This window comes from Anser cygnoides, chromosome 5 (genome assembly GCF_040182565.1).
Source record: "Anser cygnoides isolate HZ-2024a breed goose chromosome 5, Taihu_goose_T2T_genome, whole genome shotgun sequence".
NCBI lineage: Eukaryota > Metazoa > Chordata > Aves > Anseriformes > Anatidae > Anser > Anser cygnoides.
Window position 1 is genome coordinate 39700069 of NC_089877.1, and position 25057 is coordinate 39725125.

The 25057-nt window shown below is 39.7% G+C and overlaps 1 protein-coding gene across 4 annotated transcripts in view; it reads right to left on the reverse strand.

Moving 5' to 3' along the window:
- The window catches only part of LRP5 (LDL receptor related protein 5), a 170364-nt gene that overhangs the window by 64730 nt on the left and 80577 nt on the right, over positions 1-25057 (reverse strand). For all 4 annotated transcript variants that reach the window (XM_048059683.2, XM_013185662.3, XM_066997956.1 and 1 more), the window contains exons 6-7: positions 13629-14025; positions 12863-13034 (exon numbers count right to left, since the gene is read on the reverse strand). In XM_048059683.2, the coding sequence (XP_047915640.2) occupies positions 12863-13034; positions 13629-14025 (569 nt within the window). The remainder of the gene's footprint in view (positions 1-12862; positions 13035-13628; positions 14026-25057) is intronic.

A 25057-nucleotide genomic window follows, 5' to 3' on the forward strand; every position in this document is an offset into this window, starting at 1 on the left:
TGCCACTAATTTAGCCTTCTTACTGAAGAATGAATGCCAGATAAAAAGGAGCCGACGGCTGGAAGGGAGCCAAAGGAAAGCTTTCAGGAGCAAAACGCGGAGAACAATGTTTGTTCTGCGCTCAGAACCCTACACCAAACTCTGCACAGACAAGACAGGCATCTCTGGCTACATGGCTGAGAATATACATTTAGTGCAGAGAACACTGCCTTTAAAAGGAGAAATAAATTAGAGATTAACGCCTTTTATGCGAGCTGCACGAAGAAGAATTCCTGGAGCAATTCAATTCAGCGCGAGGAACAAGGTTTCTTTCAAAAGTCACCCTTTACTGGGAAGGGCGCTTCTTTGCAGGGAGTCTGAACTGAGAAATACACAGCTCCTAGCTTTCTATTTATAGTTATTCAGGCAGTGAATAGTCTCATTCCAAATGCCACAAGGCATACTCACAACCTTTTATTCCGGAGACCTGATTTGTGTTTCATTTCAAAAGTCCAGCACTATGAAGAAAAAAAAGAGGGGGAGGGGGAGAGAGAGAAACAGGAATGGCAACAGGCAACAGAAACACTTTTTCAGCTTTTTTTTCCTTTATGAGGCTGGTGCTAGAGGGTGTGGAAAAGAGAGTTTTTCACAAACTTCCCTATGGGAAGGAAAAAACGTGCGAGCTTTGGAGGCGCATGCATTTTTACTCATTAACGCTGAATACCAGCATGCTGCAATTTAAGGGAGTCTGGGGGAAGGAGGAAAAGGAGCGAGGGGTGAGAGCATTTCAATTACTTGGCTTTGAAGGACCCTTCTGAATGAGAAAGAGACAGAAAACACTTGTCAAATGCAAGTTCAAGTGAAAGCCACTTCTGCCAATGAAGTGTGCAGATGGCTGTGGGGGTTCCACTGAACCCTAACTGGGCTTCTATTATGTCTTTATTGCTCACAAAAAGGCAAGGGTCACCTTCAGTTTAGAATAAGTTAGCTTCCTTTCCCACAGAATGACTCTGGTCAATCAAGCCAGCAAAGGAAGTCTTCCTTTGAGTGACTGCTATCCCATCAGCACACTGAAGAATTTTTAGAAAGGCTAAATAGACACAAAAACCTTTGGTCTCATCTACACTACAGACATTTATAAGAAAAATTTCCCACCGTTGCAGGCAACCTTGGGAGTCCTAGGGTAGGCTGGCGGTGGCCATCATGTATGTCCATTAGATTTCTTTCTTATTAGGGCCAGAACATAGGAGTCTAAAAATGGTGCTGAAAACTTTCAAAATTTCATTAATAAGATGTGGCACGAAAAACAAAGTCCTTCACCCCTATTTTTAGCATTGCATTCCTTAGAAACACAGGAATCCCTGTTCCGCATCAGGGCAGCCCATGATGACAGGGCTCCTGCTTCTAATTCTAACAGTAACCAGGTTTGCACGTTTTACAATGTAAGGTTCCAGAAATTCAGTGATGGGCAGATTTGGTACCTTCTGCCCTCCCAGCAGCTGCACTGTGGGCTCACTGATGTAATACAACGGAAGGAGAGGAGGTTTAGTGGCAAATTACCATGAAACTTATGGGAAGAAAAAAAAGGAAAAAATTAAACTGAACAGAAAAAAGAGTCTAACTAGCTGAGATGAATGGAGGTGTGAGAGTGAGAGGCTTTGGAGAAATATTTCAGCAGAAGGAGCAAGATCCCTCAGCCTTGTATCACAGAAAATGAGGCAGAGCAGGGCAATCACTAGTATGCAACATTAGAGGAGCTAAAGACAGTCCAGCTTGTGCTTTGCAATATTCTCTCTCCTGTATAGTACTGTGAAATACTATCATTAAGCTGAATTTGTAAAAAAAAAAAAAAAAAAAAAAAAAACAAAACAGGAAGAATGCTAAATTTTGTGTTCGTGGCACTTCACTCTGTATTCTTCATTTGAAAACCTGACACCTAATGTCAATAAACACCAAAAGGGTGCGGTGTCCTCCCCAGTGGTTTCAAAGGATTACATAGCAGAAGTAGAGTTCCAGGCACTGAAAGGTCAACTATATTCAATACTTTCCTTCCAAAACAGCAACAGAAAAATAATAGCTGGGAAAGACTTCTTCCCAGTGAAAAGTTAGTGCCCAGACCATGGTGACAAACCTGATAATCTGATAGAGCGCACTGTGCATATTGACACAGTTATACACAAAGACAGAAACAAATGTCTCTCGACCCTGTGATAAGAAAATATTCATAGGGTCACAACTCCTGGGCAGCTGCTCCTGGTCTTCCTCCTAGGCCAGAGGTGAGCTGTATGGAAATGCTCTCTGTTATTCTTGGAAGAGAGACTGTGAAAAAAGCAAAAGCAAAATGGAGAAGAGTACTACAGAAAATTCCTCAGAGCTACTGGCAAACAGGTGACAGTTAAAAACTTTATGCATCCTACGTGCTTGTCTGATAAAGGGAATCAAATTTACATGTAACATAGAACCCACCTTTTCCTCAGCGTCTGGAATAATATACTTACTTATTCTGTGCCCAAAAATGCATTAGGCTCTCCTAAAAGTGGAGCCATTACAGCACTTCATAGGTATAGAAGCCTTCGTACAGCTAAATACGAAATCTTTTAAATACAGAAAGGTGATCCCAGCAAGGGAAGCAAAGCAGAATTCTCTCCCTAGCAAAGCGGAAAAGAGTGATTTGATATCAGATAGCCTAAAATAATTCTTCAATGAGAAAGGAGAGCCTCAAGCATGTAAAACTCAAATAATTCTTCAACTTTGTAGCTTAATACATCCTCAGGATTTCCTCTTGATAAATATAGCAAAAGCTGCACATACAGAAGTAATTCCTAAGGACTCTGCAAAGACCAAATTTAGAAGCTGTCTGTCAGCTGCTAAGTTTTTAAGTTGTCCATTTACAAAAAGTAGTACGAAATACAGTCCCTGGAAAATTGACAAGATTTAGAGGTTTTTATGACTGTACAGAAACCCTGATAAATTATAAATGGTTGTAGAGGAAAATAACTTCATAGTGGTATGGATTCCACCACGGAAAGACTCAGAGGAGTATTTAAACTGGCAGCTGCCAGCATTTGTGGATTTTCACTTTGAGGCTAATGCGTAAGACGTCAAGCTTGGCATATAAAAGTTTGGGAGAATCCCTGATCAAGAACATTCTATAGAGGCTCCTCATTCAATCAAATCATTATTTGATAGTCCTCTATTCGCGCATTAGGTGGTGTGACTAACACAGGCCACATCATCTCCTGGATCTATTACTTGGGAAAAGAAGTCCTTGCTGTGACTGCTTCCACAGAATAGGGATTCGCTGCAAAGCTGGTTTTGCTTTACTCCTTTACAGATTAACATTTCTGGTTATTTACAGTGGTGAAAGCAAGGTCAGCTAATAAGAACTTTGCACTTGGAACAGACAGCACTGAACTTTTTGATGTTTTTTTTTAGTTCCAGGAAATTAGGAAAAGGGGGGAAGAGGGGAGGTTAAGCCACTATCTCAGCATAACCTTTAAGAAAAAAAGATCTTTACTACAGAAGAGATTTGCTTTTATTGTGGAAAATCCATTTATGCTCAAATGGATCTCAGACAGCAGTCTTCACCCCAGATGTGTAAACTGCTTTCTTATTATACTGGGCCCATAAAAAGAACTAGGGTCTTGAAACAGATTTGAGGTTTTCTGGGAAGTTTCAGATTAAAGAACTATGAACATGCTCACAGCACCACAGGCTACTGATAAGACACTGGTCCAGGACATTTCCCTCAAGTACTGAAGCTTCCACATCCCAGTCTACTGGGCCGCTGCACTTCAGTCAGAACGTGATGAGGACAAGAATAATAGAGGCTAGATCATCATCCACCTGCAAAGAAACCTCCCCATCCCACCCAGAATGGCAAGAAAGGTTTTACTCAAGACTGCTGAAGAATGGAAAAATAATATACTTAAAACATATGCTTCTCCGAGAGCAGTCCTGAACACAGGTGGAATTGGCCAAACTTTAGATGTGTTCCTTATATAAAACACTGGCTGCAAACTCTTGAAACAGTTTCCCACTCAACACTGTCATACCTTTCCTACACTCGGGGCTCAGATACAAGTTCACCTGGTAGTTGACTCATTAAAAGGGGAGAGGATTGCATGCATGTTGATAAGTATGTCTTCTTTTATTTGGCAAATAAATTTCTCTGCTCTGTGAGCGCTTCCTTATTACGTAGTTTAGAGTAGAAAGGTGCAGTGCTTGCACTCAGCTCAGCTAAAGCCTCTCACTTTGTGAACGTGGATCTCATTTGCTTAGCAGCCGCCACACTTGGTAACAGTCCCCTTAAAAGAAAACAAGGACCGTGTAGTGCAAAGTATAAAATAATACACGGAAATTCCTAATCAAGCAGCAAGCAAAACACAGACAACTTAGTCTTGTAATTAGAAAAACAGAGTCACAAGGCTGTATGCTCTTAAAGCAGGTAGAGGCTGACTATGTTTCTGTACTCCAGAAAGAGGCAGTCTCACACCAGGAAATCCTGAACCAGAGTCTGTCTTAGAAAGAATTAACACAGCCAGAGAGTTTAAATTCATAAGAAAGTATTAGGATCTGAAACTATTCGGAGGTCTGACCTGCTGAACATTACAGTGCGTTTCATCTCAGCAGTCTCTGTTCCAAACTACAGGCTGGTGTGCAGAAAGTTCAAACAATTGCAACACCATTTCTATGGTAGCAAACTAGTTAAGAAAGAGCATTGCAAATATATCTAAGCAAAAAAATCAACATTTTTTAGCAGAGGAAGTTGAGACTCCACCAACATCCTTGTCAGTCTAAACCGAGGTGTTTATACTTTACTCCAAATCTGGTGATAAATCTGATGGTGCAAGCTGAAAATAGGCAAATAGGCAGATGAGAGACTGGGGAACCCTGAAGAGGAAGGAATAGAAGACCCTCTGTCCCCCTTGCTGCTGGATTTCTTGTTTCTTCCTAAAGATGCACACCGCCTTTTCACTGAAGAAGCCTTGTTAGGCTGTCATTTTGTAGAATTACTATCCGTTTTGTTCTTTATGCAACTCTCAAAATGTATATTTATAGTTGTCATCGCTAAAGCACTGAAGTCAAAGATACAGATTTCATCCCTCCCAGAAAACTTGTGTTCCATTCCAGCAACATCCCTCTGAGAAAAGCAAGCACAACTAATTTGTCAGTCTTCACAAAGTCCAAGAACTGACATAAACTTGTAACAGTATTTTAAGAAAGTCCTGCCCTCAAATGACTCCTCCTATCCACTCTACAATGACTACCTGGCTACTGGCAAGAAAAATTGTTCCCAAGTTCACTACTACCGATTATTCCCCTTCAGAACCTTCAAAGATAATTATACACCCATTCTTTGGATACTGCTGTGCTCACACAAAAATGTTTGCTGCCTAGAACTGAGTTGCTCCCTCCAAGTAAAACAAAAAATCATTGGCAACAGCATTCATGCTTGCTTGCTCCTCAAGCAAAACACATAGCAATAAAGGAGCCTAAAAGCCATTTCAAACTAACGAAAACGTAGCAGTATTTGATGACCACCAACTACACACAAACATACAACACCAACAAATATCCAATGGCCACAAATGGAGAGAGGTTTATACACCTCACTGCCTCAACACAGTTTGACCCCAGACAGAAAAGTAGTAATTTGAAAAAGAAAAATTTGAAGTGGCACTAAGAACAGCATTGAAAGAGCCAGCCCAGGCTACAGGAATATACTGCTGAATAGACCAATACAAAGACTAGGAAAGTATACGGGTTTGCTAGGCTGATTCCAATATATGCTCTTCACGATTAACATCTAATCTGGCTTAGATATGTAGCACTTGCATCTAGAACGGATACAACACAAAAAAGGATCAAGAAAGAAAAGTATAGGAAAGTTGTATTTCAGGTTAGGGACAAAACTGTAAGCACATCAATTTATACTTCATTCCTAACAACTACATTTAGCTGATGTTTCTCAGCCACAGCTCTAAATCAAATCAAGCGTCATTAAAAGTTTTAAATTCACTGAAATGAAGGCCACTCGCTGTATTATCAATTTAAGCAATTTTATTCCTGCAGCTGTCTACTCGGAATGATATCTGTTCTTTAGATCAAAAAGAACCTGTGCTCCTTATTTCCACATCCATTTTACTTCTCCGTTCTCATGCATTCATACTAATACGCAGTGTGGGGATTGTTTACTTTACAGAATCACAGGATGGGAAGGGAGCTCTGGAGTCATCTGGTGTCCCCCCCGCTCCAGCAGGGCCACCCAGAGCAGGGTGCCCAGGCCCATGTCCAGGTGGCTTTTGGAGCTCCCCAAGGAGGAGCCCCCACAGCCTCTGGGCAGCCTGTGCCAGGGCTCCAGCACCCACACGGCACAGCCGTGCTGCCTGGGGTTTCGAGGGAACCTCTTGTGTCCCACTTCAGGCCCGCTGCCTCTGGGCCCGGTTCTGTCTTTTCTGCACCCTCCCCTCAGGTAGTATTTACAGACATCAATAAGAAACCCTCTGAACCTCCTCTTCTCCAGGCTGACCAAGCCCAGCTCTCAGCCTCTCCTCAAAGGAGAGATGCTCCAGCCCCTTCATCACCTTAGTGACCCTACGTGTGACTCTCTTCAGCCTCTCTTGTACTGGGGAGCCCAGAACTGGACACAGTTCCAGATGTGGCCTCACCAGTGCTGAGCAGCAGGGAAGGATCACCTCCCTTGACCTGATGGCAATACTTCGTGTAATGCAGCCAAGAACATCAGCCTTCTTAGTGGCAAGGGCACACTGCTGACTCTCGTTGAACTCGGTGTCTACCGGAACCAGATTTATATATTTTTATTTTTATGTCTAATTAGCATGTGGAGGTAAATTCAAAATAGCTGTTCTTTCCAAGAGACATTCTTATTTCAGTAAATTAATACACAGTATCTCCCAATGAGTTTATTACACTATATGGACTATACGCCAGAGCAAAGAAACAAACACATTAAAATGTATCAGTTAAAACTCAATTAATATTGCCTTTTTTTTTTTTTTTTACTCAAATGCGTGGAAAACAGTGTAGTATGTGAAGTATACTCCGACTTGTCTAGAAAAAAGCAGCTTTAAATTAGATTGTTAATTTTTCTACCTCTCTACAATTCACTTGTGCAAACACTACTCCAATTTAAGTAGCAAACTGTTCCAAATGACATTTTACCCTATTATGCAGTAGGTTAACAACAATCTACTTATAAAATTGCTTCCTTGAATTTCAAGGACAGCCCATGTAAATGAATCTTGGAAATTTTTTGGTGAGTTCCAGAATTGTCATTTGATGCTTACACTTTAGCTTGAACATCCTATAAAATTGCAAAGAATCACTGTATATATAATTATACGTCTTCCACAAAGATAAACAAAGGACATTTGTCGAGGGGGAGATAGGAAAGCAGGAGGACAAAGGGAAGTTGCCAGAAGGGGTAGTCTGCATAACGCTTATTCCAAGAATACTGCACAAACTTAAGTAAAATGCATACATAATAACAGGCACCTGAGAATTCAGTAATTGCTCGTTATGCAATTACACCTTAGGCACTTTAAGCAAATACTGAAGAAATAATACAAGGGAAACCTGGCTAACCACAAAATTGTTTTTTAAGGAGAATTAGGAAATTCTACACGTGGATGCCATTGGGTCTTTGCTTCTCTCCCTGCTGGAACTCGGTAATCCTTGTTAATCTATTGTTTGTTCCTGGAAAGTACCTTTTCTCTGTCAGTAAAATCCCAAATTCTCTTGGATTACTCCATGCCCCTTACTCATAGCTGAAGCTGTGTGGACAAACACATGATTTCAACAGACCTGACTCAAAATTTGCTATATATTTTTCCTTGCCGTCGCCTCTGCCAAACTAAGCAGAAATTTAAAAAGCTGGGAACAATGTTACCACGGGGTGCCAAATTTGCAGTGAAAGCCTCACAGGCTGCTGTCACGCAAAGTTTGACAAGCCTTGCCAAATGGTTTCTTCAGGATACGAACCGCTTGCGAAGTGACTGGGCCCTTTGTGTTGCAGCTGAATGCTGCAGATGGGAAGGTCTCCGTCAGGAAAGAGTAACTGCTGTTTGCACCATGTGAAGTTTCAGGCACGCGAATAAGAACATACTCTCCTGGTACAGGACCCTGCTTGGTACCTTCAGCAGCTCTGCAGTATTCCTTTTCTGTTTTTCAAAGAGTGCACTCAAAAGCAATGTGAAAACATGTTAAAAAATTCCAGATCAAAACCAACCAAATACACCTCCAAAAAACAACCAAAAAACACCAAAAAAACACAACCAAAACCTAAAACCAACTAAACAAAAGAGAAAAAAATAAAATAATAATTGGTAAAAAAAGCCACAAACACACCAGACATTCACAGTACATTTCAAACCTGAGGTCTAGCAAAAAGAATACCAAGCAGAGAGATACACAAATATATACAAGCTAAATTCACTCCTGCTTTTTTTTTTTTTTTCCTGAATGGAAAGCAGTTGAATACATAGCATAGGATGAAAGCAATTCTATTCTACAAGCAGCTCTTCAGAAACCTACAGAAAAGTGTACAGTTTTTTAATAGCGCACTTTTTTCATTATCAGGCATAAGGCTTAATACTCATTTTTCCACCACCCAGACAGACTTTAATTGCAACTATACTCTGCATAGTAGTAGAGATAATGTTTTCAGTTTAATTCCATTTTGCAATTTCTACACAGTCAGCTGGGACACAACTAAAGGGTTAGAGGAAAGTTTAGCCAGCACTACGCTTTTAAATAGTTTTACATCCTCAACAGTGAAAAGAAAAAAAAATCTTAATACTCAGCTAGGTCAACAATAGTAGAAAATATTAAACACATCCTCAAGTTGCAGCTAAGCTAGGCTTTGTTTTTGACAAACTGTGGGTGCAACAGACATACACAGACACACAGAAGAAATCACCAAGACACCAGCTGTGCTGGCAAGCCATCTATATAGCATCCTCTTGGCAAAAGAACACATGCATGAGAAGAATGTGTTCATGTTAAAGTGAAGAATAACTTCAACACTAAGTGGAAACGTCCCACCTCATATACCATACACAAGACTTCACATGTACTTTGGCTAGCAGAGCAGCATGAAATATGGCTTACTAGGCAAACCTAGGGTATTGAAGGAAGCTCTCAAACAGAGAAATGTTTCAGGAAACAATTATAAGGCTGCAAATAGAACAAGATAAACAAGAGATACGAAATACAATCCATTAGATAAATGTTTCTATTCTGAAATATATCCCTACTGCAATTTTTTGATCTTGCAGAGAAGTATTAATAAAAAGCTCTACTGGAGACCAGTCTGAAATCAGCCAACACCTAAGCTGTGTCAATAACCAGTTAAGTCATGCAGTTCTTTCCCAAGTGAGCAGAATACAAATGTCTGGCATGTGTTCCAAAATGGAAAGTGAAAATTTGTTTTCTAATGGACGTTCTGCAATAGACATTTAACATTCATTTCTACTGATGGCATGCCAGCGCCTTTTTAACTCATGCAGCTGCACAGTGGACCACAACAGGGCCCTTCACAGCACTGTTCCGAACTCCAGACAACATCCATGATATTTTTCCCCATCCCGTCCTAAATGGGCCTATTTAGGGATTTGTAAATGTCAGGAGTCTGTTCATGCTAACTAGCAAAAGTAAACACCAAGCATAAAGAGAAAAAGTGTTGGGGGGCGGGGTGATTTAAAGCAGGAATATTTATACCTGTTTTAACCTAAGAACTCATTGGTAGGGACATAAGAGATAAAAGTATTTAAATCTTCATACTAACAACTATAACTGGGTTGTATGATATACAGCAATCAAAATATCTAGAGATGTTGTAATCCACTTCATGTAAAAAATACCTTCTGTTTCTGAGACCAAGTAAAATACCCTCTTCTCTCTGTTTTTGAAAACAGAAGAGAACCACTAAAAGTATAATAAGCAAAAGAAAAACTGAGAGAATAAAAAGCCCTTACTTGGGCTTCTCCAACTTTCCTAAACTTAGATGCCAAATCAAACAGTACCATTGGCTTTACTGTCTTAAAATGAAGTAAGACAGACTGAACAGACTGCTTAAACCAGGGAGATCAATTGCACTAGTACAGTTCCAGCTACAAAAGGTGGAATCTAGAATGTTCTTTCCTACAGCCTGAGAGGTAAGGAACGCGACGACACCTCTACTAGTCATCAAGCCCAGTACATCAAGACACCGCGAGACAGCAAAGTTATATTTCTGAAGCCAGCAGACAGTCTTGATTCACTTCTTCCAGAGGGCAAAAACTTTAGAGAGTACGGACATTACTAAAGGCCCCAAAATTTATTTATCCGAAAATGCTGCATATACTATTCCCTCAAGTAACATGAAAACTCAATCGACTTCACAGAACAAGGGTGAAATTTCTATACTGCTTCTACTAAGTACTGTTACAAAAATGAACTGTTTCTTTTTTATAAATATATAGTATAGTCAAAACACAACCTCAACAAACTAGCTTACATTATAGGAAGAAAACTTACATTATAGGGAAAATATCTCTCTAAAGCAATAGTTTTAGCCCCTTCTTCATCCCATTCTGGTTTGGCAATTCTGTTTATGAATTGATTTCAATTAGCTTGGTTACCTCATCTTACTTTGAAGCCATTTCAAATTCCCTGGAGAATTCCCTTTTGAAATTAAAATACTCAGAGCTAATTATTTAGCACCTTTAATTTTCAAACTGCTTTTCTGACATCTTTGTGGAAGATAAACAACTGCTTCACAACAACGACGTACCAGAGATAGCTCAAGGAACCTGTTTCCACCAGATGCCCAGAGCATTAGAACAAGACGTTAAAAATGAACGTTTGTCAGTATGACAAATCTCATCATTTAATGATAATAGAATAATACTTTTCAAATTTGTCTGACCTCAGGTCATGTCTTATGCTGTCAACCAAGCCTTTGAATTAATTATAGCCTACTATAACAACTTTAGGTTGAGGTTCAAAATCCAGTTTTTCCTTCCTTCTCAGAAATGTGAGCTAAAGAAAAGTTTAGGAAGTTCACCAGCAATAAGGTGACCTTGCTAAACAACTATTTTATTAAGAAACCAAGCACTGAAAGTGATGGGAAACACAACAGCATCTATATCAAATGTTTCAGACCTCCTCACAACACCTGGCTGTATCCATATTTTTCTGTTTTCTCTTGGAAAACTTCCTCTCTTCCCAATCATCTCTGCAGCATCCTGCTTAGCTAACTAACATCAATGCCTTTTCTGCTTGCCATAGAGAAATAGTGCAAAGCTACACCTATCGGCCTGAAATTGGTATTTCTGTCACTAATGCCTTATTAAATGCCTTACTGCCAGCTCTCTTCTAAACTGTTTGGTGCTCCTACAGAAACAATTGTCCTAGGCCAAACAGTATTTCTATGCTTGCTAGGTAAGATGTCAAGTTGGCTCAATATGCATCAGGAGCTGGAAGTTGCAGGCTGCAAGAGAAAACACTGGTGAGCTGCACAAACAAGATAGCAATATCTTCTCAGGCTGGAATTTCCTGGGAGCTGGGGGTGGAAAAGCCACCAAATCTCACTGGTATTGGGCCTAAAATGCCACAGTTAACAGTCAACTGTTAATAATTCAATGAAACTTCAGAATCTTGTAGACACGACTTCAGAGCCCAAATAGCCTGGCCCCAGAACCTGATTTAACATCTTTCAGTTATTTATCACGTTCTCAGTGAAATTACTTCAGGACTCTGCTGCTGTACTTTTTTGCTGTACCTAAAAGCTGTTTCATTTCTGTGGTAGCACACTTCACAATTATTCTTTCAGACTAAGGTTTAATCATGGGATACTGAGGCAAAAACAATTGAGGGGAAAAAAAGGCATCTCCTTTATGAGAACATCTCAGGCCTTACTTGTGCAATTGTCAACATCCATGACTACACCAATACCAGATGTCTGCTTTGATCATATCTTAAATTTAAAGCAATGAATCTCCAGAGACACCTCACAATCTTACTGCTGGAAACACATGTAACAAGTAAGCAGATAATTTTTCCAGCTTTGTCTAGCATACAAAGTGTCCAAAGCAGGTTGATTAAAAATAAAAAAAATAAAGGAGTTTGAAAACAGGTAGACAGGATGGATTTTTTGCATTTAAAAAAATTTCTTCCCAATGAAAGGGGAACAAAAAGGAAGTCATGCCATACTCTTATCAGAAGTTCTTTCAATAACTAAGAAATATTTAATATTTCCCATAAACGCTTATACAACATCATGAAGGGGATTTCCCCTCCCCAGATTGTATGACAGAATGCCTACATTGTTTTCAAGGCAGGCAGAAGGTACTTTTAAGCGTCGTGGTACATTGAAAACAACTTTTCTCCCATGCATCTGGACACCACGTAATCATTAAGGTCCTGAAATATGGCTCTCTAGGGCCTCCACATCCACTTTTTCCCATACACAAACCTTGCATCAAGTCTTTTGCATGCAGCAATTTCAGACACTAGTTCCAAGCACCACAGAAAATGCAAAACATTACTGAAAGAGGTTGTACCCGAGTGTTCCAATTTGTTTCAAAAGCTTCAGATCAAACCTGAGATTTCAAGCAATTAGATTATACTTCCAGCAATACAGAAGTTTCTGATTGCATATCCCTTGGCATAGCAGTTGATGCGAAAGTTTTTGGAACCAGTACAGCATATGAACATACTTCCTTTCTTCTCTAATGTACTGTTTTGATAAATTTATTGTAAATATTAATGAAACAAAAGACCCCCCCCCCCCAAATGGATAAATATATCCAAGACATAAAGCTGCACATAACAACAACACGTTTTCTAAGAATGTAAACAAGACAGCTCTGTTACTCACCTCAATTTTATCTGTTTTTGCATCTCCCCAGTAAAGTTTGTCCTCTTCAAGATCCAGTGCCAAGCCATTAGGCCAACCTAAGGACGTGTTCACCAGAACTCTCCTCTCTGAGCCATCCAAATAAGCACACTCTATCTTTGGACTCTCACCCCAGTCTGTCCAATACATGTAGCTGTAAAGAAAAGGGCAGAAACAGTCAACGCACATAACATTCCAGCCGAAAAGCATCAAGATCTGTTCTGCTTTTGACAAAATATCCTAGCTTTCTGCTTTCCAAAATGCAACAAACAAACCAACTGACTTCAACAGTATCCTCTCTGCCCAGAAAGCCTGTGGAGTCTCCCTCCTTGCAGATCTTCAAAAAGATGCCTGTACATGGACCTCAGCAACCAGCTCTAGATGGCCCTGCAGTGGTTGGACCAGATGACTCCAGAGGTTCTTTCCCACTTCAACCACTCTGTCATTTTGTCATCAGCAATAACTAAATTAACCTCAGTTAACTCAATGAAACTACTGAAAATGTGCAGTGGCCCAATTCTTTAATAGTTATAATACTGAAGACGCAGATAAAAAAATCCAACTGAACATGCAACATATAGACTCGAAGGACACTGCAGTCACCTTTTATGGAAACACAAGTTATTTTCAAGACAAAAGCAACATTTGACAAATAATCATCTTGTAACCTGCAGACTTTGTGGTTTTATGAAACCACAAGCTGGACCCAAAGACCTACCACAGGGCTACCAACGAAAATAAAACTTACCCCATTACAGGATTGAGCACAATTGCTCTAGGTTCATCTAGGTTTTCTGAGATAAGGATCTTTCTTGATGTCCCATTCAACCGGGTCACTTCAATGCGGTCTGTTCCAGTGTCAGTCCAGTACAGGTTCCTTGCCACCCAGTCCACAGCAATACCATCTGGATGGTTGATTTCTGAGGTTACCAGAGTCTGTGCTCCAGAACCATCAAGGTACGCCCGACGAATTGCCCGGACATCATCATCAGTCCAGTAGATGTAGCCTTCCACAGGATCGTAGTCTATGGCTATTGCATGTCTGATATTGTCTATCTGCAGAATAATGTCAGTGAAATCTGGCATGTCCAAGGAAATCCTTCTCAAGTCTGTCCTTCTAGCAAGCAGCAAGACTTCTTCAGCACCTGGGGAGAAAACCATTCATGGTATCCTTTTCTTCTTCAATACCCCCGTAACAGAGTTCTTCTGTTATCAATATGAACACTTTAATACAGTACAGTCCTTTCATTGAAATAAAGCCTTGTCTGAATAGGGAGTTATTCCTAAACAGTTCTTCTCAACTGAATACTTGTGCTGGCACTCTTAATTCACAATGACAGTATCTTTCTCCTAGCCTCCCACACTAACATGGAACATAGCACCCTCAGTCTAGAATAAGGGCATCCATGCACGTAGATAACCGAGGACAACAGATTTGCTTTAAATCAGCAGCCTCCATTAGCCAACTAAAAAACCAAATGCAGGTGGAATTCCCAAGGAGCACACCAACAACCAGATCCAATACATCCTGACCAATGCAAATGTGCAGCTTGAAAACACCAAGCTCCAGCTTCCAACCAGTATCACAACTTACCACATTCTCTATGAAAAAGTAAGGACTGCACAGCACTAGCAACCTTGTCTCTAGTGGTAAAATAGAGTTGGTAGGAACGCACATTTAACAAAGATTACAAATCAACAATCATAAAGCCAGCCTTGAAAACACTGCTGGCATCAAATACCACCTGTCTCTCTCTCTACCACTCCTCCAAGTAAAAAAGATTGGGATATGTATTTTTTTTTAAACATTGATTACATAAAGGAAGTTTTATGCAACTATTTTTTCCACTATCAGGAAAGAAGTAATAGGAAAAAAAAAGTTACGAAAGTGTAGATCAGCCAGGCTGCATGCAGAACAATGCCATTCCTTTCATTAGGGTGAACCAAAGAAAAATTGATGGGGTATGTCCAAATATTTCATCATGTTATATAGAATTCCCCAGGTCAGCCGAACTTCCCACTAGTTGTATCACTGCATTAGACATGTTTTTCAACACACAAGCACTACATAATAAATGACAGCGCTAACAGAAGACTTCAGTATGTCAAAAAAATTACAGTAGTGATTTGCTCTAGACAAACTAATAAGAACAAGTCACAGGTATAGCAAGTATTTCTTATTTGGTGAAAGCTGATACAAAACTAACTCTAAGGCAACAGGGCAGTTCTCTCTGTACCCTACTCCACCTCCCCATTGCAAAGTTTCATTGATGGTGGAAAGGGTGCCAGCCAAAAACCTGGAGCACGCTTCAAAGACAAGTGGAATATTCAGCATTGTCTTTCTGGCGACTTCTTTTATCAGAACAAACCCAAGACACAGAAAAACATCCAGCTACTTCAGACATTTTGCCCACATTCACCCACGTGCTTCAGCACATAAAGAGCAAGTATAGTCTTTTCCCTACTTGGTTACTAAGTCGGTGGCATGTAGTTTCAAAACTGACATGGAGTTTTTAGCCACACTCCAAAACTGGAAAGCAAAACAAAGTCACTTGTTTCATTTCACCCAGACCAGAAAACACCAGCTGCCAACATGGGACACACTTTTTTGAGACCACTAACAAAACCAGAAATTCAAATCCTCATAACAGTCTTCTAGGAGAAAATCGCACCTAGGCATATGTATGGAGTTTGAGACTCGGAAATTTAGTCTATTGCACTTCAAAACCAAATTCATATTCACTATCTGCTATATTCACTATATTAACCATCTGCTCCTGAAGTACAGCTCTCTGCTGTTGGGTTTGGAAATCAGAGTATAATCTCCAAATAGTATCTCAGAAGTGCTGAAAAGAAACAGCGCTTAGGTTGCAAGGATATGATAAAAACACAAGGAAGGATCTAGGAAAAAAAAGCGTCTGAACACACCCAAGCTATTTTGCTATACTGCATGGACATAAATCGATGCACACTTTGAGCTACCTTAAGCCACCACAGCTCCTGAATGAAGTGGCAATGCCCTTCTCCTTGCCATCAGCTGCTTGTCCTCACTCCTCTATCAGTCCTTCACAGGTGCAAGCACAACAGGCAGCAAGGCTGTGTGTTGCAAACTGTTCTAAAAAGAGCTGATCTAAACAAAAACTAACTCAGCAGAAAGAAGTCTGAGGTTTTTAACCAGCCCAGTTCACTGCAGAGCTCCACGAATGCTTGTGCTGGCATGGGGAGGGCCGCCAACATGTATGTTTCTTCCAGTCAATGCTGTCTGACAAGGTTTGATAACTACAACATCATTTGCACAAGTTGACTTTGAAGGAAGGCCAGGCAGAAGGAAAGCAACAGTAACTCAGAGCCTAAGAACAGGTGGAGAAATGGGAGGAGTGAGAACCCATACATTCTTGATAGCAAAGCAAGAGAGCAATCTGCCATCAAATTTCCTTAAGATTTTCCAGCTTCAAAGGTGGCAAAATTAAAACAGTTTTCAGGAACAGTTTTTGGTTGTGCTTGAAAGTTCTGATTACTTCTCTGAACATATCAAAACTAGTAACTTGCAGTCCAAGCTGAGAAGGAAACAGCCCCCGGTGACCAGACAAATTGTAAGGCTTCTTTCCTCCATTGCTCCCTTAGGTAAACACAGCATCAGGTTTTCTATTTGTTTTTTCCTTCAAGTTTCCTTTCTGTTAAGGGAACAACTTTTACCAGCAACTGTAAGAAGGCACTGCAAAGAAAATTATTAATTTTCAAAAGCTTTATAAGATTCCTAGAAAGAGAAGAATAGTGGAATACCTAAAACATTATTTGGTATTTTATATCATGGTCAGAAACATCGGTTTCCTTTCCGAACAGTGAAAAAAAAAAAATCAACTGCTTTTTTTTGGTAAAAAAAGACCATGGTGGACAGAAATAAAAATATACAGCTTACACCTTCTCTTCTGCAATGCTTCTTAGCTAAATGATCTTTGACTGATTAACTACATATAATGGCAGAGAGCAGGAATGAAAGGCGACGCTGTTAACTACCCTATCTACTCTACCTACTTCTGAATATATCAAATGCAAGGCAGTTTTCTTTTTTAAACAAGCATAAGAACCGTAGTTGTTAAACTACTTTAAAAAGCTGTCTGGGAACAAAAGAAGTTCATAGCCCGAGATACTTTTTTCTCTCTACTTCAAGGATTTCCCCAGAAACAGTCATGGGCTATGCTGATGTTTCTGGATTAGAAAACAAGCACCAAAAACCTATGCTTATTTCAAACATTATTATGAGGATCCACTTTAAACAGAAAGGAAGGACCTTCAAAATAATATTGTTGAATCCAAGGGTTGTGTTCAAAGCTGATTAATGCGGTTAAAAAGGACATTTTTATGGAGCCTGTTCAAACAGAAAGGCTTTTAGATCTCTTTTGTTTCATTAAATTGTGGGTGTTAAAATTACGTTCGAAGTACTTGGTAATTGGTCCCACTGTGCTAAGTATTAAAAACGCAGATTTTTCTGACAGTACCATCTCCAAAGAACTTGCAGCGTCACCAGACCCAACAGAGTAAGGAAGAAAACATGCTGCTTGTCCAGAGCATGTCAGCTTGGCGAGCGCAGAAATGAAAAAGAACCCAGGTCACTCAAATCCTGCACGTTACCTGAAATAGCACAGATTGTCCACCATCACATAGTTTCATAGTTTCTTTACAGGAAAAAGTTCCCAAAGGTCCTGTTTCTTACCACATTGAAACACACACAAAATATTTCATTTTTTAATGTAAACTAAAATTATACTTCAACAGCCAAGGTAAAAAAAAAAAAAAAAAGGCATCATTACAGGCAGCATCTGCAGACCCTAATCTGCAACTGCAGAGGTCAGGCAGCAAGCTACAGCAGAAACACATAGCTCCTGTAACAAAGTCTTATGTCTTGCTTCTATGTTTCTGAAATATTTCACTTTAGGGAGTCAAAATAACTTGCTCTAAACTTGAGATTTTCAGTAAAAATTCAAGCCCTAACACTCAATGTGGAAAGGGGATGTGCTTGGTCATCAAAATGTTCCACAAAACCAGAAGAGTAAGAATAAACTGTTTTAGCTCAACTGGGTCAAAAAGTGAGCAGCACTGCAGCTGTTCAGCCACCCACAGCACTCTGTTTAATATAATAAAAGTTTAGGAGGTGAAGTGGCTATGAATGTCTGCAGTCATAATCTTTAATATTAAGTATGTGTAGTGTGAAGCAGAATAGCATCAAACATATGCGTAGCAACTGATAACACAGCAATTACCAATATTACACACATTTCCAGGACTACCAACATTATAAGCATCGTTTCATGGGAACAGACAGATAAAAATCACATGCATGTGTTTCACGTCTTCACACGAATGATTGCATCTTCACCTTGGTTCATGGTGAACAAGGTCAGGGTTGAACATACCAGAGGAAGGAACTAGCAGATCAAAGTTAAAGGCCCAAATTATACCTACACGCACTGGCTAGACAACAGGCTGTTAATATTCCCCTAAAATCCACAAATGAAACCAAAACAGTCTTAAGTTCCTCACAGCAGCAATAACCAGGCTCAACTTTATCTCATCTACCTCTGTCCTATGTACACCTGTGCGTATGATCACACGTTTGCTTGCATACAAAATAATATTTTGACCAGGGAGAGAAGGCACAGGGCAGCAACTACTACCCCTTGAATCAGCAATTGCATGATGACTACAACCTCATTGCACAGGGAACAAACAACCCTGTTTCTAATGTACTCAGCCATTCAGGCTTTTTCTGCAGGCAAGCACTACTGGAGGAATATTCCCAAACTCAGTTCTGCCCCATGGGCATACACAGCTAAAATGAACATGTAGGATACAACTTTGCAGCCCAAGATTTAAGGATTAGGTTGTTTTTTTCCCCTGTTGACCCAGCTGACCAGAAAAAAAAATCCTTCATTCCAGTTGACAACTGGGACAGCTTATTGGTAGTTGAACAGAATGCTTCTTGGAAAATTCTTCTGATTTTTAACATGCCTCTAACCAAGACTTATGGGAAAAAGAAATAATAAGAGGAATGAGCTACTTGACTGATTTAAAGTTCTGGCTGCTTAGCAGTTTCTATTGGAGAGATGCAGCTGCTTAAAATGAAGTCAAATTATTACACAACAAGACCTCATGACAGACGTGTATCTACATCCTTAGCCATTACAATCCATGTGACCAAAGAAAATGTTAACACAGCACCTCTCATTACATTCTCTCCTCCTCCAGCTACTTTTAAAAGTTGCTAAAATATCCTTATTGTGGGCGGGTTTCTACAGGTGCAAAAATCCCGGCCTTTATTGCAGTGCGGTCCAAAAGATACAGTTTTTGTTATAACCATATTTGCCTCTCTTAATAAATTCCTGGTAGAAGAGAGAAAATTGGCAGTGGGCTCTGCACAGCTCTAAGAGATGAGAACTTATCTCAGCACCGGCGCTAGTTCTCCCTAAAAACCTGGACAAACACGCTCGTCTGCCTCATTAGTTTTATCTGTATCATGTAGGCATTTTGATTATTAATGTTGGTAGGAATGTTTTGAAAGCTATGGAAGTGTTATGCTGTGACTTGTCTGCTGTAATATTAGAAACCCCAGAACCTGTCTAATACGTTACAGTGCGCTAGTACTAGAGTGCTACAGCATTTATTTAATTAAATTGATTTTCACGAACCTCTCTCACCGCACTTATGTAACCACTGATTAAGAGATTCCCAGCAGAATTACTATTAGAACACTGTCACATATAACACTACACAATGAAAAACATTTTTTTTTTTTCCTTTGGGGATCATGGGGGTAGAATGCAAACCATTCCTAGTACTACCGTATCACAGCAGAAGTCCTCCATGCAGATAGAAAAACAGAAGAAATGAGGTCTCTCTGAAGTTTCCATTTGGAAAGCATTTTAAAAGACCTACAACTACAAACTGCTTTATTTTTCCCACTGGTTTAAACTTTTAACTGTTTAATTTACTCTAGCATTGTTTTTTTTATTCGCCAAAAGCTTTCTGCAGACCTTCCATAGAACTTTTCAGACAGTGTAACATCCATAAATACCCATGAACTGTTCTGCTTAACATGCAGAACCAATGCTAACAATATCTCAATTTAAAAAACAAACAGAACAGAAAAAATAATACTGTTCAAGGCAGTTATTCTACCTTCCTGAAGACTATATTCTCTCTTTGCCATCAAGAAATCCTACAGAAACACGTTAAGACATATTCTTGTTTGTACATGTGACTCTGTCCCTCCCATACCCACTAATCTATTATTTTTAATACCCATGCTAGGTATAGTGTTTGCTTTGATTTTGTTGTTTTGTGCACTTGCTATTAAAAATTTGTGCTTCAGTGCTGAAAATGGCAGCTGTATTCAATTTGCAAAATTATCTGCAATCAGAGCTGACAGCAGTGAAACGGGCCATCTCATCAGCTTGACAAGAGCCTTTTTTATTCTTCCCTTGGCCCACTTCACATTTGACAAGTGACAAGACATCTATAATACAGTAACAAATGCTCCAATTTATTCGTCCAATCTAAACAAATGTAGACTGCAGTGGTTGCTTCTGCTAATCTATGCCAGAAAACACCATGCTATTCCTTTCCCATTTGTCTGTCTGCTAATCAGGCTAGAACAATGCTCCATTGTGGGACTCTTCCCCCAGTTCTGCGTACACATGTGCATGCATATGCACATACACAGTCTATTTAAAGGCAACTTTCGAAATCTCTGTATTTACGTGGAAAATCAAATAAACCATAATAATTGTAAAGCTTTTAGTTCTTTGTGGAACAAAGCAGTGAGCTCTTTTTGAAAACAGTCCATTAGAAGTACTTTGACTGCAGGCAACTCTTTTACAGGCTGTTTGAAATAAGGGGGTGGGAGAAAACTTCATTATTCTGTATAGAGTGGATGAAAATAGGAAATGTTGCCATACTGTTTAATAATCTTGCCAATATTCAAAACAGTTACATCTTGCACAAGTGTTTAGCATTAGCCAGTCTTCACACCACAGGAAGAATGATGTCATGAAATTATGAGATGTTTAAATCTGGTATCAAACCCCACTTTTGTTATTCAGCTCCTGCAGAATGTAAAAATATTTACAGGAGTTGAAACAAACTTTGGTAACATCTAGAAATAAATGGAAATTCTTTTTACATTCTCTTCTTGTTGTTGTTTTCTTTTTTTTTTTTTTCCTGTGTGTGTACATTTTGAGCCAGTTGAAACAAGAACACTACTGTGTATCCCAGTTCATTTCTTTATTTACATACCAGTTTGAGAGTAAGAGACCACTGCTTCACATTGCAGTGGTGATGGCTCTGGGTTGGGAAAAGCAGGGAATGTGCTCTCCTCCTACTTGATACTGTGGACCAGGGGAAGCATGCAGCACACATCAGGTTTACTAGTTTATAACTGAGCATTGCATGCAGTGAGAGTAAGCAACCAACAAAATAGAATTAAGAAAGGTTTACTTGAAAAAAATGTTTTGAGTGCCCACATTTAGACAGAATTTGAATTGAAAGGTAAGTAGGCATAAGGAAAACTAACACTTATGACAACGAAAGGAAATACCAGAGCACTCACGTAACTCACAAATTACATCATATCTGCCTGCATGCTATAGTGAAAAGCTGGTGTCCAGTGCTCCTTCCATTATCTCAGCAGCAGACTTCTAGACTTCCAATAGTTACTTTGCGTAAACCAGAAAAGATCTACAATTTCAGGCAGGGTTATGACACATTCATATGACTACTGGAGGGGGGGGGGTGGATTACAACAAAAAACAACAACAAAAAACTCAGAGTATTAATTAAACTTTACATCTGATAAAATCATTAGCACAAAACAGCTGACTAAGACATAAAGCAATGTTTCTTCCAGAGAAAGCTGTTGCAACAGAGAAGACACAGTTAACACCCTATTCTAATTTAGGACCTAGGTTCTGTGAAACATCTACAGTTTGTACATACATAATACATACATATTATATTTGTGAGCACAAAGCTCTGTGAAGTTACTACCAACAGAGGAGTAGCCAACTCTTATGAGAACTTTTCAAAATAAAGCAACAGTCATAACTGCACTGGTAGTAACCTGAATCAAAGATCAACACCATTGTGTGTCTGTCTCAGTTCCAAGAAAAGAACTTGCCCTTGTACAGACACTTCATCCAAAAAGCATTTGAACAATTAATAAGTCTTAACACTTACCCTAAGGTTTGACTGTCTGTACTATGTGTGCCTTAAAGAAAGAATGTTATCTTACAGATATCAGCCTTGGCTTCTACTTTTTATTACCAAAAAATTAACACCTCTTTACACGGAATTATTAACAACAGTCCATTGCAAGCTATAGGAAATACGATGGGGAAAAAAAATGTGTGCCAGAAATTTCCATTGCTAAAAAAAAAAAGTACAGTCTTTGGATTCTGGTATTTCCTTGCAAAGCATGGTTTTAAAGTTTTAAAGCACCTAGTCTCTCCTGGAGACATACAACCCTTCTGGCTCAGACTACGAAATCACTAACTTTTAAAGGGTCTCAGCCACTTAACTAGTTTCTGTTAAACAGAGTTTTGGTGGTGACACCTTCAAATACATGCCATCAAAAATCCATTAAAACCCAGCAAGATACATAATTACCACTTTTTTGAAATACTGAACAGAAACACACAATAGTTTTACTGCATTCCTGCTCCTGTGCATTCCAATCACAAATGATTCCAACTCACCAAGAGACCTCATATACATTAGTTTCTCTGCACTGTTTTCCTCCTTAACACAAATAGGAATAAATACTTCATGTCCCATGGGCCCCCTCTGAGGATGATAGCTGTGTAATGCTTTGAAGTTTAAGTGTTAATTATTATGTTTCAAGTAAGATGGAGCCACAAAAAAAAAAATCAATTCTGCGCTAACATCATCATCATCTGTCAGAAGGTAAACATCACGGAAAAAGTTATAAACAACTGTAAATTGGGGTTTGCAAATCTCAACCTTATTGTTGCTACTTTGATGCAGTAAAACAGAGCTTGGTCACAGTATGAAGATGCAGCCAAGCTAGAACAGCTTAACAACTTAGCACTGAGACTTGGTAACTTTCCACGTTCATGTACTTAGCCCATGGAGAATGCAAGATAAAGTTTACACACAAACCTTTTCACTGCAGACACAAGGTGTGGCTCTACTGCAGCATAAAAACTAAGCCTAGCTAGAGACTCAGCATTGCTGAGAAGGGGAAGTGCTGCTTTCTCTTCTATACACACATCCACACACACACAAAATGAATTAGTTACCAGCTCTGAACTAGACTGCATTTCAGAGTCTTTCAAAGTGGTCATCAATCCGAAACATGTCAAAGACCGAAAGGAGAGTTTCATTCATTAATCCGGTAAAATCCAGTAAACTCACTGAAAACAGAGCTAGAAGATGTGGCAGATCTTCCAGAATGCTCCACACTCCCTCCAGGTTTGTTCCTTACAGCGTGTTTCTCATGGCTTCTATCCAATGAAATTTTAAACACGGCCATTACCATAAGAGGCTGTTTCATTTCTTTGCTACACAAAGTACTCCCCATTTAGGAGGATAAAAGATGCTATGAATAGAAAGCAATGTAATCTTTTCATGCAGATCAAATGAAATCATACTATAACATACTGACAAAAGCAAGGGGAAAAACAGATTCAAAACAAACAACAGCTACAAATGAATGAAAAAATAATCATGAAATTTTTATGAAATAGAGTAGAAACAGAAGGGGGGGTAACTACATTGCTTTACTTAATAGATGCAGACAGGGTTCACGACTAGCACATAAATGGACAGATTTTCCACTATTGTGTTTCTGATGCACGCAGAAGCTAAAGTTTCCTAAAACTGAAGGGAAGACCCATCATCCTTGGCAACAAAGAACATGGAGGAACCCTAGGAGAAATAAGTTATGGAGCTCATATCAAAACGGATGGCTCACTCATTGATTTCTTATTTGCAGAGTAGCCTCCAGATTTCCTAGATCATCCGATACCCATTGCTGGACAGCTTTTACAATCCTTCCTGGTTAATTGCAAAGGCATCTCAGTGAAATGGAGTTTCACGTATGGTATTTCTAACATAGTAAATAACCTTCTGTCCCACTGTTTTAGTGCTAAAGAGTCAATGGGGTGTGTTCCTGTATTATACATCATGGCCAATATGGGGTCTGGATGTAGGTAGTGAAGTGCTATTTTCTCTTTCAACCTACTGCATCTCGTTTTCATGCCTGGAATTTGGTTAATTCTCCACCTTGCAGGAATGCCACTGCACGCTACTTGCACGCTTGCTTTATTATCCAAACTCTCTCCCTCTCACCTGGTGGTGCACAACACCCATGGATCCTTTGACTAGATCTGCTGTGGTGGTGGGACACAGACATAAAACAACTAAGAGTACAGAACTGAAGTGGCTGCAGACATTTAGGGTGACACCAATTACACAAATCCCTCACTCAGAGACGGAAAAAACGCATCACAGTGAGCTTGAAGGTGGCCCCAACTCAGCCTAACAAAGGGAACACAGGGGGTCAGCTACTCCTTGGTAGGCGAAGGAAACGTGAAACACCACTGGGATCACAGTGGATGCAAGATGGGGAACAAGAAAAAGTCCTCCAGAACTTCTGAAGATCTCCCCATGGTAACCAGACACCAGGCACAGGACAAAAGACACCTATGAAGTCAAAGCATTTTGCAATGAGAAGATCTTGTTTTTCCACAGTTGCATTTCAATCACAGAGAGGGCAAGGGGAGGAGACAGGCATGCAGGCATCCCTTCAATACTGTTCTCCACAAACTTTTTTTGTAGAAAATAGGTTTTCTATTGTTTATTTTCCCCCAACAAACACATATGTACGTGAACGCTCCTTCCCAATACAGCTCTTCATCAATACCAGAATATAATCAGAGTTTATCTACCAATCTGCAAGATTTATCTTCCAGCATCTTCCAAGTACCAGAAGCCTCCTGCCAGTTACTGTGTGTTATTCACACGATTCCAGGAGAAGCCTTCTCAGGAACTTGAGGGAGCTGATTTACAGCAATTATCCCAAATAACAATCGACTCCTTAACTGCTCCCTTTGACCAAGAGGCTGTTCATCGTTAATTACCAGCTGACATATTTAATCAGAA